General features: G+C 43.1%; 1 protein-coding gene across 1 annotated transcript in view; it reads left to right on the top strand.

Moving 5' to 3' along the window:
- Positions 1 to 15,515, top strand: part of TCF7 (transcription factor 7) — a 105,572-nt gene that overhangs the window by 71,881 nt on the left and 18,176 nt on the right. The window contains exons 3-7 of the mRNA XM_067566520.1: positions 386 to 518; positions 4,147 to 4,237; positions 11,238 to 11,348; positions 11,752 to 11,914; positions 12,795 to 12,902. Of these exons, the coding sequence (XP_067422621.1) occupies positions 386 to 518; positions 4,147 to 4,237; positions 11,238 to 11,348; positions 11,752 to 11,914; positions 12,795 to 12,902 (606 nt within the window). The remainder of the gene's footprint in view (positions 1 to 385; positions 519 to 4,146; positions 4,238 to 11,237; positions 11,349 to 11,751; positions 11,915 to 12,794; positions 12,903 to 15,515) is intronic.

The raw sequence follows: 15,515 nt of genomic DNA, 5'->3' as shown, positions 1-15,515 counted from the left end.
CTCAGTGGTGATCCAAACTACACCAGCTTACAGCAGTGTTACTGCTGTTGGGGACCTCTCCTCTAGAGGACTGTAGTATCTATTTATTTAGGTAAGAGGAGTGCCTTGCTCTGTCTTTGAGAGGGACTAAGGATTTATTATAATTCTCAGCATCTCACTTTCACAACCAGGCCTCTTGAGGGCACTTTCAGCCTTAGACAGGCCAGAATGGCTGCTTTTATATATTTACCTGTGAAGTCTCTGAGCCATCTCTTTGCTGCTGCTAGAAATGGCAGTTCTAATTAGATTGGCTTAGACGTTTAATACCAGATAGTTAATACACCTGGATTGTAAAGCACAAAGGTGTACATTGCTGAAGCCTTTCCCCTCCCCTTGTATTTTACAGTCTAACAAGGTTCCTGTAGTGCAGCCGTCCCATGGAGTCCATCCACTCACCCCACTCATTCCATACAGCAACGAACATTTCAGCCATGGCTCCCACTCACCACACCTGCCAGCCGACATCAACCAGAAACAAGGTAACCCTTATCCTGTCTAAGTTTATTGGGGGTAGAATCCTCAGAATGATTTAGAAGAGGGGTTTGATGCCATAAGACTTTGAAATTAGAGTTGCTACGTAACTAGTGTGTCTCCAGCACGGCCAGATGCTTTAACCTGTGGTCAGTTAAAAAGTAAATAAATGGCCATCAATGCAAACACTGAGTGATGTGAGCCAAGGGCAGGTAAGGGCATGGGCTAACAGGAGAATTTGCTTGGGATTTAGCTCCTGGGGGATGCTTTGCAGTTATGGCTTAAGAGAGGCTTGAACATCAAAAAATATCTGCCTTGATTATCCATTTTGCATAATTCTCTGTGTAATAACTCTGTCTGTGGCCTTAGAACAGACCAGAGCCTGAGGATGATTCACAAAAGTCAACTAGAAAATGGAAAGTAACCTTTCCTTTGACTCATACCCGAACAGTTGTCAGGTTGTCATTTTGAGAAAATAAATGCTTGAAACAGGAAATATTTTGACTAACGAGGTAGAGTCGGTGTCTGGCGTGTAGCTGGATCTTTACAGTCCGCGGCCTTGGTGGTCGCACAGTTTGACTGTTTGGATTTCTTTTATTTGTTAAAATAATACATATCAGACAGTCATCTCAGGAAGAGTATAGAGGAAAGTACAATAAGGAGAGGTTAGACCCTGTACAGTGAAAAGTGAATACAGATGTATGAATTTATCATAAATCAATTTTGGTTGGGGCCTCCAGAGAAGCTGTTGTTATATGTTGTATTGGTGCTACAGACTCAAAAATATTCCAAGTTCATTCACCGTTTTACTAAAATTCACAAACTTTGGGCAGACCCTGGGCATAGTTTCAGGTAAATCTGGGTTCATTTAAAGTGTTGTGTCAAACTAAATTCTGGCAGGGATCTTGGTTCATTTGAACCTGGGAGTCAATGGAAAACTCCAAGTGCATACACAAGTTACTGTATTTCATGTAAAGCCCTCCATACCACAGCCTGGCATGGTTACCTACTGCTCTAAGCTTTATGTGAAGCTATCCACAAAGACCCCTGCTGAGAGGTAAAGAAAGGAAGTGTTCCACCCACACAGTATTGTTTGGAGTAAAGGAATTTTCTGTAGTTTCATGCAACAGTTACCAGTCAGCTTAATCTCCATTTCTAAAGCTTCCGAGCATGTTGTAAAGTGTTAGCATAGCCAAGTTAAGAGTGCTGCTAAACAAGGTGGCATCAGGTAGGGGGGAATGGCTATGAAGGTGTTGGGGATGTTGTCAGAAGTTTGAACCCTAGTGGCCACATTCTGATCTACCCGGTGTAACCCTGAGTAAATCCACTAACTACTGAGGATTTACACCCATGGAACAGATACCAATATACGTCTGGTGTTTCTTCCAGACAGCAAATTGCTTGCCAGCCACCAGCGTATAATAAAATCAACAGAAAAATACGAAGTTAACAAATTAAAACCTATTAGAAACTCAGCTAATGGCAGATTTCCAAGTCTCACACAAGTGATGAGGGAGGATTTTTTTTTTTTTTTTTTAAATCTTGCTTGGCTCCTGAGGGAATATAAACACAATGTACCTTATTTCAGCCTACCCTTGAAAACTACTTACAGAACACAACTCCATGACTGCTCAAGGGCCTTTGAAAGTCTTTGAGTGTGCTTCAGGGACTTCCTATTAGTATGTAAAGCTTTAAACAATATAGCATCAGCCTACCCCAGGGACTGGCAGCTGCACTATGTCCTTTAATGAAAATTAAGACTGGAACTGGAGCTGCTAATGATCTTACAGCATAAATCTCTGGCGAGGGCCCATGAATCTAGAGTGCTCTCCTCCTGGAGCTAGGCCAGACAACATCTTCAGTATCCTTCAGGGCAAGGCTCTAATGGCGAATACATAACTGGAAGGGCATTTAATGTTCTGCTGTCACCAGGTAACTATACAAAGTGTTGTGTTCAAGGGATCATTTACATTTCATTTCACATCCTTTCACCACAAGACATTTTCCTGGCAACATCTCACTCTTCACCACACATACAGACACGCACACTGTGTCTCGCTCTCTCTTTCCACCTGGGGGACATTTCATCACCATGTGCCTTTTGGAGAAAGGAGAAACCTAAAGCCTGGTTCTGTGCAAAGCAGGGTGCTTATGTTTTTCAGTTCCCCATTTCTGAGGGCAGCTGAAGACCCATTTGGTGCTGAGTGTAAGAGCAGCTTCAAGGCTGCTCTAACTTCTTCCCAGCTGCCCAAGGCTCCAAGAGAGGCTGTCCTGAAATCCAGGAAAATAGCCAAAATGTATAAAGACACTCTGGCCACACCCCATTTCCTAGGGAATTCAGTTGCCAAAGTGGAATTCCCAGCTGGCCACATGAACCAGATGTATAGCCCATTGACACCAACAGAACAGCACAAATAGGCTTGGATGTACCAGAAAATCAGGCCCTTCTAATCAAAGACCTCTCTGAAGTGGAATACACCAGGAACACTTAGGGCAGCGGTTCTCAAACTGTGGGTCGGGACCCCACAGTGGGTCACAACCCCATTTTAATGGGGTCGCCAAGGCCAGCATTAGACTCACTGGGGTCCAGGGCTGAAGACAAAGCCTGAGCCCTGCTGCCCTGGGCTGAAGCCGAAACCCGAGGACTTCCGCCCGGGTTGACAGAGCTTGGGTTCCAACCACTCCCACTACCCCCACCCCTCACCCCCTCCTGGGTCATGTAGTAATTTTTGTTGTCAGAAGGGTATCACGGTGCAATGAAGTTTGAGAACCGCTGACCTAGGGAAACAGCTTCACTCTGAGGGAAGCTCGTGGAAAAAGTCATTATGGATAAAAAGTGCACAACAAAATGTCAGGAATCCACAGGGAAGGAAGGCCTCTGCTCCTGAATGGTGTCACTGGTCAGCGTTACTGTCAGCCCCATAAGGAAGAGCTTATCTATGATGGACTGAGGGGTGGAATAGAAACTGGTGGGATGGAACAGAAATAAAAATCAAATCCTTTGGCAAAGCAAAGCATTGTTCGGCAGGTGAGTGTTGTGGATTGTGGATGACCCAAGCATGAGTAGAGGAGTGATCTTTTTTCTGCAGTAATATTTGAAGGTCCTTGCTCTGCCCCACTCCCAGCAAAAGGCTACGCTGTAAGTATGTCTGAGAGTGAGCCCCCCAGCCTGGGTCAACGGGGTTAGCAGGGCTTGCGCTAGCCCTCTAAAAATAGCTGGGTGAATGGTGCTTTGAGCTTGGACTCTCCAGCCCCACTCCCCTCACGCCCAGGCTTCAGAGCCTGAGTCGCAACATCTATTTTTAGAGCGCTAGCATGAGGGCAACCAGAACAAGTATATGGACCCAAGCTAGGAGGCTCACTCACAGATACGGTGTAGGCACGCCCTTAGTGGTACAACCAAACCATTAAAAGGGATTAGTTGTAGGACCCTGTCATTTGGAACTATTGTACATAGGAGAAAACTGTAGTCACACGTTTCTCACAAGCCACAAACCTACATTGAGTTGCTGTCCTTAGAATAAATGGAAGTAAATGCAGGAGTGGAAAACATATTGACTGCCATAAACCTGGAAATGCTAGTGCCTGCTTTTCCCAAATTTCCTTCTCTAACTAAAGTCTTGGTCCTCTGCTTAGGTGTGCACCGTCCTTCCCAAACATCAGATATTCCTGGTTTCTACTCCCTCCCTCCTGGTGGGGTTGGACAGATAACACCTTCCATGGGATGGTAAGTGTTGACAACTTCTCTCTATCTAGGGCCTCAGAGGCAAATTGAGTGTTGTTCTTACTCTTACATCCTAGGCCGCAGCAACGTCCATTTACTCTCTAGGCCTTAGATCCACTTTTAATAATATCCTTTACCACTGCACAATTTGTTTACCAAAGCACTTTGGAAACATTATCTCTTTAATCTTCACAATGACCCCACCGGTGACTCACAGGGCCGGATTTCCCATTCCCTATGAAGTTGGGAAGTAGTATCACCCCCATTTTACAGATGGGAGGTTGAGGTACGGAGAAGCTAAGGGATCTGCCCCAGGTGAGTCAGTGTCAGAGCTGGGATTAGGATTTAGGGCCACTAGATGGCTACTTCTTTACTTTCTCAGATGCCTCTCTCACCATAGTATTTGACATTGTAACGGAGATTTTAAAAAACACAGTGAGAATTCCTCAGGTCAGCAGTCAATTACACCTAAAGCAGGATGGGCAATAAAGGCCTCTTGTTTTGAGTGGGATGCTAGTTCTGTCCTGCTCTTGATTTAGCCATGGGCTGTTATTTTTGAGCATGCCAAACTTCTATGTTCCAGCTCTACATTCAATCCACCAGAAGCTGCTTTTCCAAAAGAGTAAGACTGAGAAAAACAAACACAGTATGGCAGATAATTGTCTCTATGGCGTACAAAGAATGATTGATCACCCAACAGCAGGATTGGTGCACCCTGACATTATCCAACCCATGATCTCTTGGAATTCAGAGTGGCCCAGAGTCATGATTAGAATTGTATTTAAATCCTTTACTCCTTTTTAATTATATCTTATTTTTGTCACTAAAAATGAGTGTCTTTGAATACACATAGGAACCAGATCTGGTGAGTCAGGAGATGCCATTTTTACATGATCTCTCTTTAGAGTTGATTAACATTTTCAGTTAGTGCCATCACCAGTTCCTGGTAATGTACTGAAATTATAGAGAGACAGGAGGCAAGATTTACAGCTGTAGGGTGAGTTTAGGAACACAGGTCACTGACGATTGGCATGGGTGAATCTTAAGGTGAAATAATCAATCGACAGCAGTGTGCAAATAGCAATTTCCTAATTGTTGCTCTTGCAAAATCCTGGTGTAGACATTTAGGTATCATAAAATGAGAGAAGTGAAACAATTAAAGAACAATGTAAAATGTTACTAGATTTGTTTATTAATTTAGTGTTCCAAAAATTTAACCATAAAGAAACAGAGACTGAAGCCAGCCTAAGATTTGTGATTGGCTATGAGATTAAATTTTGCTTTCTGTCCTAAACCTTCTGCTCTTGACCCATGGTTTAATGCCTCAAACGGTGTGATTCTTCAGTGTGATTCTCAGGACAGACAAGCAGAGACTACAGGAGTGACTGTGCTGTAACATAAAAGAAAACGTTGGAGAAAAAACAGCTAGTTTGCCAAATGCAAAGCCTGCTCCAAGAATGGGAAGCTGTTAAAGGCAGCCTACTTACATGGAAAAAAATCTGTTTCTCAAAGAGTTTGTTTGTTTCTTGGTCAGACAGGAAGTTCATTCTGCTGACAGCCACTATAGCATCTGGCAGGATTTGGCACCTTTAACCAAGCTAGTCAGACAAGTTCATTAATGACTAATAAAACAGATATGGTAAAATGACAAATAGAAAAACAGCCCTGTGGATCAGAGAGCAGACTTTTCAATTAGCACGTTTACAAATAATAAATGTATGTAATATAGACTTTTTAAAAAAAAAGTTGTTTGCTTGAAATTTACAAAAATCCATAAAGCCACTTCCCAAGGTTCCCAGTCCTAAACTGTAGTTTGATGCTTATTTTTCAAGCTCTGTTGTGAACAGAAACATGTTAAGCTCCAGTAAGTTTCAAGCCTGGCTTCCCCCAGAGGAATGATGTGGGCCTCCCAAAGGGAGTTCCCAGTCAGAACTGCCTCTGAATTATGTAAATGATGATACACTGCATTTGAGAAGTGCATAGAAGCAAAGATGGTTCTCAGCTGTGTCCACATAGACCTTCTGCTTGTGTTTACAACCCAAATGTGGTAAATCTCCGGAGCCACACATTATCAGCTCTCTCCATGCACTCCAAGGTTTGCTACAAGGAAGCGTGACTGATATTTTCAAATGTTTCATCTAAGAGATAGGTCACTAGTTTATGCTTCTACAGAGGTTTGGTGTTTAAACAGTGTGGAAATTTATTGTGTTACAGAAGAAATGCGGCAGAGACTCCTTGTGCCAATAACTAGTGCTGTGTGGTATGTGGACAGTTCTTTAGGTTCACTGTTCTGGAATGAAGCTGACTTCAAACGCAAAGCGGTCTTAATACAGGAAGCAGCTTTTCCTTAGCAAGCTGCCTTAACAAGAGTTCAGCAGCAATGGTCTTTGTTCCTGCCGAACATTTTAAGAAGAGGAGCTGCAATAACTCTCTCTTTAATTAGCTGGGATGACAGTCAGGAACTTTGAATAAAAATGAATTATAGTCCAGTTGAGAGAGTTTGATCGCTGGAGCCTGACAACACACCTTAACCAAGAGCCTTGTAAATTGTGTCATTTGCACAGCTCACCAACTGAGCTATGCACCAGGTTTACTGGTGTCTCATTATTTTTCCCCCTTTGTCTTTAAGAGCTGTTCTCTCATCATGGAGTGATAAAATCTTTAATTGTACATTCCCAACGATCATGGATTGAGTTTGCAATTGAATTAATTTGCATGTCAAAATCACTTTGGATAAAGGCTTGAGTGCCATGATCCTTTTATATTCGGATATCTTGGCCTCTGGAGTAATGAATGTCACTTCTGGATTAATTTTGAATGTTTTCTCACCCCTGAGGCAGGAATGTTAAACTTCAAAGAGTGTTTAGGTTTCCTGATATATTGTAGCACTTGGCTATTTGTTGACATGTTTATACACTACTAACCTCTCAGCAGCTGAGGGGGATTTCTGTCTGGCAGGTTGTAAACAGAGCAGGCCAGTTCTCAACCATGTGTACTAACTATAATGCAGACAGAGCTTTTTAGAATTTATCAAGCTGAGACACAGTAATTCACTGAGTAGCATAAACAGAAAACTTATTCTTTCAGGTTTAGGGGCTAACTACCACAGTTCTACAGTTATGGCTCTTCAGGGAAGGGACTGTGATTATCTCTCTGAACAGCACCAGAAACAAGGCAATCCCAGTCTTTTTCAGGACCTCTGGATGCTTCTGTGATATAATAATGGGCCTCGTTTTCAGAAGAGTGGAAATCAAATGAAGCTGTTCATGCAGGGCACCTCTGCCAATCACGTTCAGTAATAATAATAATGATTGAGGCAGCACTTCTGTTCTAAACCCCTATTGTTTTGTGCTTAGAAAACTCTCATTTCAATTTCTTTGGGCGTGAAAGTGTGCAGAAAATCCATTCTGATAGGGGTGCTTCAAGCGATCTGAACACGAAAAAATGTTTTTTGATGATTAAGAACATTATTTGAACACTGGCACTCTAGTAGCTCCAAGATAGCTTTAAACTCCATATCTGGCACATACAGAGTCCTGAGTATGGAACATAAGCATTGTTTTATTTGAAGAAATATATGGCCCGACACTCAGCTAGTGTAAATCAGCAAAGCCCCATTGCAGGCAGAGTCTTCAGTTGAATTCAATGGCGTTACACCAGTTTACACCACTTGAGCATTTTTTTCTCCTACTTTTGAAATCAGAACATTTTAATATGATGTAACGCACAGTATGTTAGTTTCTTTACTGACTTAAAAGATGTCACTCCAGTGATCCATGGTGCAAATATTTGCTTGGTCGACCCTTCTCCTAATCACCAGAGTGGGACGGAAGGCGATTTTTGAACTTGGCAGTTTGTCTTGGTATTGCACAGCAAGTTTCTATGCCTTGTAAACATCTTTTCAGTCAGAGTGCGCACTGCTTGTTCCTACAATAATCATCCACCTGAACCTTTCAACTTGCTTTAGCAGATTTTAGCTGTTTAGAGCTAGTGCTGCAAGAAGCTCACATATTGCTCTAGTATTTGTCAGCATTTGGGGAAAGTTGGGATCCACATCAAATCTGAATTTTGCAGACCAGATCCATCTGGGCTGGGGTTGGAAAAGAATCTATGTCACAAGCATCAGTTTAGCCGGAGCAACTGAGGCTTTCACCCCAATGAATAGCAATGAGTCCAATTATAGAGGATATTTTTCAGGAAAAGCCACACAGATGTAGATGCTTTATAGACTCTTTCTTCCTGATCCCAGGCAGAGCCAGTCTGTCTATCCGCTCCCGTCTTGTGGATTTAGACAGCCGTATTCGTCAGCGCTCTCTGCTGGGGCTACTTTCTCCAGGTAAGTATGAGCTGTGTGAGACAAGACAGCAGCTCTGCTGGTCTCGCAGCTTGCAGTTTGTGCCGCACAAGCTTGCAGCAGACTGCCAACATCCAGGGAGGGGCTGTCAAGCTTCCAGATGGCAGGAACAGGGAAAGAATTTTGCTTTTAGTCAAGTGCCTCTAAAATCATAAAAACACTGAGCTTCCATGGCGAAGATACATAAAGATTTGGTCTTGATCAATAAAAGTATAAAAATAAAATATAAAAAAATCCCCCCCGCTATCAAGACTATAAAGATTGAAGGACGTCCAGTTTTTATATGCAGTATCACTCCAGCCGCACCAAAGAACTCCTTACGATTAACTGTAATCTTTACTAGAGACAGAAATGTTCCTTCCCTCAGTATAATGGACTGGGTTATGTTGGGCGGAAACTGACATCTTTTACTGGCTCTCAGGCATGTTATAAAGTGGAGCAGAGAATATGATCACTACCAGTAATTTTATTTGTCCCCTGACCACAAAAGTTAAGCATCTTGAGCCTTTTAAATTCCATTCATCTCCTACTGCTTTTCCCTGCATTCCAGTAGGAGAATGAGGAGGTGCCATGCTGCAGCACTGGATTGCTTGAAGTAACTCCTTGCTGACCCCTGTTAAAGTCCCCCCACAAAACTTAAAAACCTAGGGTCAGATACTTAGCGGTATAGGACAGTGTAGTTCCACTGACCTCAGTGGATCTCTGCCAGTTTACACCAGCTGAGGAGCTGGCTGCTAGAACACAATAAAACTTGTGTACAACAGAGCAAGTTGCATTCTGTGACACAAGTCTAGGACATTTGAGTACTGCAATGTCCTTCTCTTCTCCACACATTACCCGGGCAGATTTATGAGCACGTCAGGCCTAAATCCATCTTCACATACACATGCACAGTTCCCACTGATTGCAGTGCGTCGCACAGACATGCTTGTGAGCACAATTTGGCCCTTAAGTATGGATTTGCTCTACAATTACATAGCACCAGAGCTCTCACAAACATGCTTGGACAAAATTGTGAAGAGTTCGTTACAAGCACTTGCGTTCTTCCTTCAGCCATCAGCAGGCCCCTTTGCTCCTATCGGTTACTCCAGCTAGAATAGATTAGGCCTAGTGGGAATTTATGTGCAAGCAACATTTGTTCGCATCTCCAGCTTTTGCTTCTGCTACGTGTTGTCATGATATGTAGGGGTTAACGTTTAAGACTGTTGTTGAAGGCATTCCCTAAGGATTTGTCCCTGGAATAGTGGCAGGAAAATACTGTCAGCCACATTACCTTAGTTTTCCATCATGCTGCCTGAGGCAACTTCTGAGCGTCTAAATAGAACATAAAACGATAAAGATGAATTTACAGTCCTCCTTGCTTGCCCAAAAGTCTCATCTTGTATGGAGCAGGCATTGTCACTTATACTATAGAGAGTGGGACAGGTTTTTCAATATTGCTGACAAGAACGCACACCTTGTCAAATACGGATCAAACTTCACATTGTGCCAATGGATTAAATCAAACATTTTTTTGTGTGTGGCAACATCTCTCATGAGCAGTTGTTTATCTCCCATGGGCAATTCTGCTGTCTCAAGCTCCAGCCGTAAAATGACAAGCTTGGCAAAGCTGTGTGCTGGCTATAACCTCAAAATCTACACAGAGCTAATGAAGCTTGTAAGCTAGTAAAACCTCCTATGATCTCATTTCTGTGGATAACGTTGCTAGGTTTGGGTGTTGGGTGCACCTCCAAGGGTTTGTGCTAAGACTCATCCTTTTTCTATTTAAAAAATAATAAAAGGTGTATGGGGATCCTAACTCAAATCCAAACGTTGGTGTGGTTTTGGTTTTTGTTGCAACACTGACAAAAATAGTGTGATGACTGAGATCTAAAAATATTTTTTTTTTCTTTCAAATAAAAGCTGCTGATCTCTGTAAGGCTAGATTACATTGCAAATTATTTTTTATAAAAATCCCATGAAATCTGAATGCCGTTCCAAGTCTTTTCTGCAGTCAGTTGGGCTACTAGCTTATCCACTGTCGTCATGACAGAGGATTACTCAGCAAGGATGCATTGATGGATGAAGCAAAAAGAAAGCATCAGGGACCCAAGGCAAAATGCACACCTCCCCCTTTGTTTTCATTGATTCAGAAACTTTGTATGTGTCACTCTTCTGGTGAAATCAAACACCAAGTGAAGCCCTGCTGCCCCTATTTAACTACTACTGCTAGACTGGAGCAGCAGCAGCGATGGAAAAGTCCTGGCTTAGGCTTGGCAGATCTGCAGCACCACGGCATTCCTACATGGATCCCTATTACTATTTCAGGAAGAATGCTTTCCTTACAAAATGTCAGAGCGGCATAAGATAAATTGGGATGCATCTCAGAGATTTGCTTTATGTTTACTTCTGCTTAGCATTTGTTCCTGTGATTTAAAAACGAAGAGTGCCATCTAGTGAGAAAAGATCTGTTCTCCATCTGCCTGAAGAGAAAACTAGTGGAAAGAGCTGTACCCAGCCACCCCTTTTCCTGTTCATCCGGCAGTAATATTCTGCAGATGGGTCTCTCTCCCACATCTGAATCCTCCTTTAAGAACTGACTCCATCTATGGCGGGAGGGTTTTGCTAAACAGAAAGTTCCAGTGATCGCTGCCACACCCTCTCTTACAGGTTTACACATCCCCTGATGCTGAGTTCCGGAATGCATACCACTGGAATCCCTCACCCAGCCATTGTACCCCACTCCGGGAAGCAAGAAATGGATCATTACGACCGGAGCATGTAAGTCAACAAGTCTTGAGACGAGGGGGAAACTATCCAAATGGCCTCCTTAACTGTTTAGTCCTAGCCTCAATTATTCCTCTGTTTATATGGAGGAGACACTTTGGGCAGTAAAACTCTGTGGAGACCAGACAGAGTTTGCAACTCTGTCAGTTCAACAAGCAAGACAGGCAGCATCATGCGGTTGCCTCAGCAACTGAATAGTGCCAGTGTAATGATGGGCATGATCATTAGAAGGATCCGACCCCTGGTTATATAAAATACACATTTGTCTAGATTTGAGGTCAAGCGTTCTAACATGTGGTGTCTTCATGGGGATCAATTTCTGCCACCTGCTGTTCAGTTACGGTAGCGGAGATGCAAGAGTGCGATTGTTACTGACTGTTGTTTTGTTTCTGGCAAGGAAACCCCAACCAGAACCAAAGAGAGAGAAGGAAGCCAAGAAGCCCACTATCAAGAAGCCCCTGAATGCTTTCATGTTGTATATGAAAGAAATGCGGGCAAAAGTCATTGCTGAGTGCACCCTGAAAGAAAGTGCAGCTATCAATCAGATTTTAGGAAGGCGGGTAAGAGCACAGAACAGAAGGCGTTCTATTGCATGCTTCTCTCAGTAAAGCCATTCCCTTCTTCAAAATCCCATAGGGAGAAAGAACTGAGCAGCCACTTTACAACAAAACCCTTCCCTGTGGGGAAAACCAGCCTCTTAAAATGTGATGTGTACTGGCCACGCCACAGAATGAAACGTTTAGATGAGCAGCAGGAGGAGTGATTTGGGCGCTCGTTAGCGAGATGACGCCCATGGGAAGGTCTCTCCCCTCCTAAGTGCTCTTTAAATAATGTTTCAGAACCACCAGGGTAGGTGCCTTTTTATGTACTGTTCCTGAAATGAATATGTTTAGAAACCACTTTCAATATATGAGGGCAGAGGAGAGGAAGCACAAGACAGTTTACACACCACTGGTCTATTGGTAATGAACCACTCTGACACTGGATCTTAATTTTAGGGGTATTATGAACATTGTAGAGGCAACGTGCTTGTCCCTGGTGGAGAAGCAGAGATCCCTATGGGCCCAGTCATTAGGGGGCTATAAAACCTAAGGAAAAAGAGGCTGTGGGGAGAATGCTCCAGTCTTCATTAGCTACATAGAGACCCTTTACTTCCTTCCCTGGGAAAACCAGTTAGCCACGCCACTACAGATGCAAGGGTCAACCTTGCATCACATACCAGTGTTTTCCTTAATCTGGTAACAAATGGCTCACCCTTTGCCACTAATACCCAGCATCAAATGAACCTCTGATGGAACTCCGCCTACGTGAGTGGCGTTACACAAGGGACAATGGAAGGAGAGGGAAGTAGATTCCACTGAGTTCTCTCATTCTGGTAGCCAAGAGGGACGGTGGTGATATGCACAGCGGTGTCTCACAACTGACTGATTTCTGTTGCAGTGGCACGCACTGTCACGGGAGGAACAGGCCAAGTACTATGAACTGGCCCGGAAGGAACGGCAGCTTCACATGCAGCTCTACCCAGGCTGGTCTGCTAGAGATAACTATGTGAGTGCTTAATGCAGCCAGGGACTCACCCTGGCAGCATGCTTAGAAATCTACAGCGGAGTTTGAAAATGTCACCTGCCTTCTAGTGTACCTCCTGCTAGTGCAGTAATGCGCTCCATGGCTCGTACACAGAGGTGGGAAAGGGTATTTATATATCCATCGGAATAAGAACATCTTTCTAAGCAATGTGTTACTTTTTGTGTGTGTCTGCGGATTAATGTTTACCTTTGGCAAGAATGTCAAGTTTCCCCAACAGCTGCTAAATGACGTAGCTTTTATTAACAGGAAGGGTTTCCTTCTTACTGTTGTAGGTAGCAGCTCTAATAAATACACCCATGTTCATATTCAAAATAAGCAGAAATCAAATTGATTTTTAAATGAGTTGAATGGTCCTTAGCAATACAAGTCCTATGGAAATATGCTCTTCTAATGGCCGTAGGCAATGGTTTCTATCGTCTATGGACAACCATGACTAGTCAGTGGAGCATTTCCTGGTGGTCCACAGACGTTTTGAGAACCATGGATTAGGGCAGGGTGAAGGTGAGGGAAGGAGGGATTCTAACAGGAAATCTCAGCCTCTGAATAAAAGATCTGGAGAACTGCTGGCCTAAGAGATTCATAAATGGAGAGCTGCAAGGATCCCCTCAATACTCACTAAAGTGCTTGTTAGGCCCCTTTCCTGAGTTCCTTAGGGATCAGCTCTATGAGTGAGTGAAAATCCTTCTCCATTAACGTGGCTACCTCCCCTGTGGAGACTTCATGGGTTAAATACTTTATACTCATTTATTATTTGTTTGTGGTGGCACCTACTTTTCTGGTAAAATGGAATGGTCCCTACCCTAAAGAGCTTACAATCTAAGGCCAGACCAACAGACAAATAGTCAGAGGTTGGGGTAATTGGAAACAGCACATCCTTTTTTCTTTCCTTCTACCTCACTGTGCTTGTCAATGAGATTTACTGTAGGTGGTAGTAGGTCTTCAAGAGCTCCTTAACCGTGGAAAACATATAAGCTTTGCAGATGAATTCCCTACTGCCTAAGCAGTCCCTCACCCATCCTTATGTTACTGTATCATAATTTTAAAAACTATTTAATTTAAATAAATTAGAAATATTCCTTCTGGATGGTATGACATGTAACATCAACATCCTTTTACTCTGGGGCTGATTCTTCTCACTTAAGTCTGTTTTACACCTGAGTAACTCCATTGATGTCACAGTGATGAATTGGTCCTGATTTACACCAGTGTGAAACTAGACAAAGTTCTTTTATAAGTTTGCCAGCACCGGCCTAATGTACAGAACCAGCCCTACTCAGCACCAGTCACTGCTCTGAAGTTACTGGCAATATCAGTCTCTGTATACTGTCAGAAACACAAAATATTTTCTGTTTCCTAAATTATACAGAGTACAAAATATAATTCACAAGCTGATTCCGTTGTATGTCCCACCCATAAATGAACCATTCACCTGTAGTGTTAACTAGCTATAAAGATACAGTAGCGAGTGAAAGTTATTGAACTTTAATGAGCTTCGGGGAAGTTCAGACGGGACTCTTATTGTTTCTTAGCTCTGATTCCATTTATCATGTTTATATCCTCTCTTGGTGCTATTATGGCACCTTTATTATCAGCTGAGTTGGTGGCTTTGGACTCGTTCCAATATTGTTTGGCATGCCTTTCATCAGGAGAGAATTCCACAACAGTGGAGATAATGATCTTCATTGTACACATTATAATCCCAGCTTTAGGTTAGCAGCCTATATGGGTTAGCTTTCAATCCATTCATGATGCTGTGTCATAAGTAAATATATGAACCTACATCAAGGTAAGTACGGCGTTGTCTGATCAGAGGTCATATGCTGTGCTTGCAGGAGGATAGACTCACTGATGTAATAGCGATTATGATTATCCTAGGATTCTAAAGGAGTCCCAAACACAATCAAGCATGTCGCGTTCAAAGTGTTCAACTAAAATAGGAACAGCCAAATGTAGCAGCACCAATGGTTGTATTGGCAGGCTGTGGGCTAACCTAACTCTTCCACGATTCTCCTGTCAGAACAGGGATATCTGAGGCACGTGTTTTTATTTTAAATTACCATTTCAAACTAGCCTCTAGAAGGTTGCTGAATAGCACAGCAAGCAATATCCTGTGTGAACATCTCAGCTGCCGCTGCTGGATTCAACCCATGGCAATGTCAGAGAAGCTTTCCCCACCGGTTGTTGGCAATATGAAACGTGATCAGCACTAACCAATGGGGAGGGCCATGAAGCACACTGAGTGTTGAGATTTCAAGTACCCATAAACTGTGTCTACACTTTGGGTGGCGTCTAGGATATATATGCTGCATGGCCTTCTAGCATGAGTATAAATAGCAGGGTAGTTAGTGAGGCACTGCTTAGGTGGATGAAGTAGAAACACCCTACGGTTCTGGTATATGTGCCCTACATGGCTCTCTACACACCCAAGCCCTGCCGCCCATGTCTACACTGATATTTTTAGTAATGTAGTGTCTTGCTGCCTCCCCACTGCTGGGACCTTTCCACACTGCGTGTAGCCATACACTGCAGTGTGGATGCAGCCTTCAGCTACGCAAACTGTATACATCGCCAATG

The sequence above is a fragment of the Emydura macquarii genome, unplaced genomic scaffold, assembly GCF_026122565.2.
Source record: "Emydura macquarii macquarii isolate MOO-44397 ecotype Brisbane River unplaced genomic scaffold, CSIRO-AGI_Emac_v2 contig_2768, whole genome shotgun sequence".
In the NCBI taxonomy this organism is placed as follows: Eukaryota; Metazoa; Chordata; order Testudines; family Chelidae; genus Emydura; species Emydura macquarii.
Note: the sequence above shows the minus strand (reverse complement) of the source record. Positions and strands in the feature narration are given on the sequence as shown.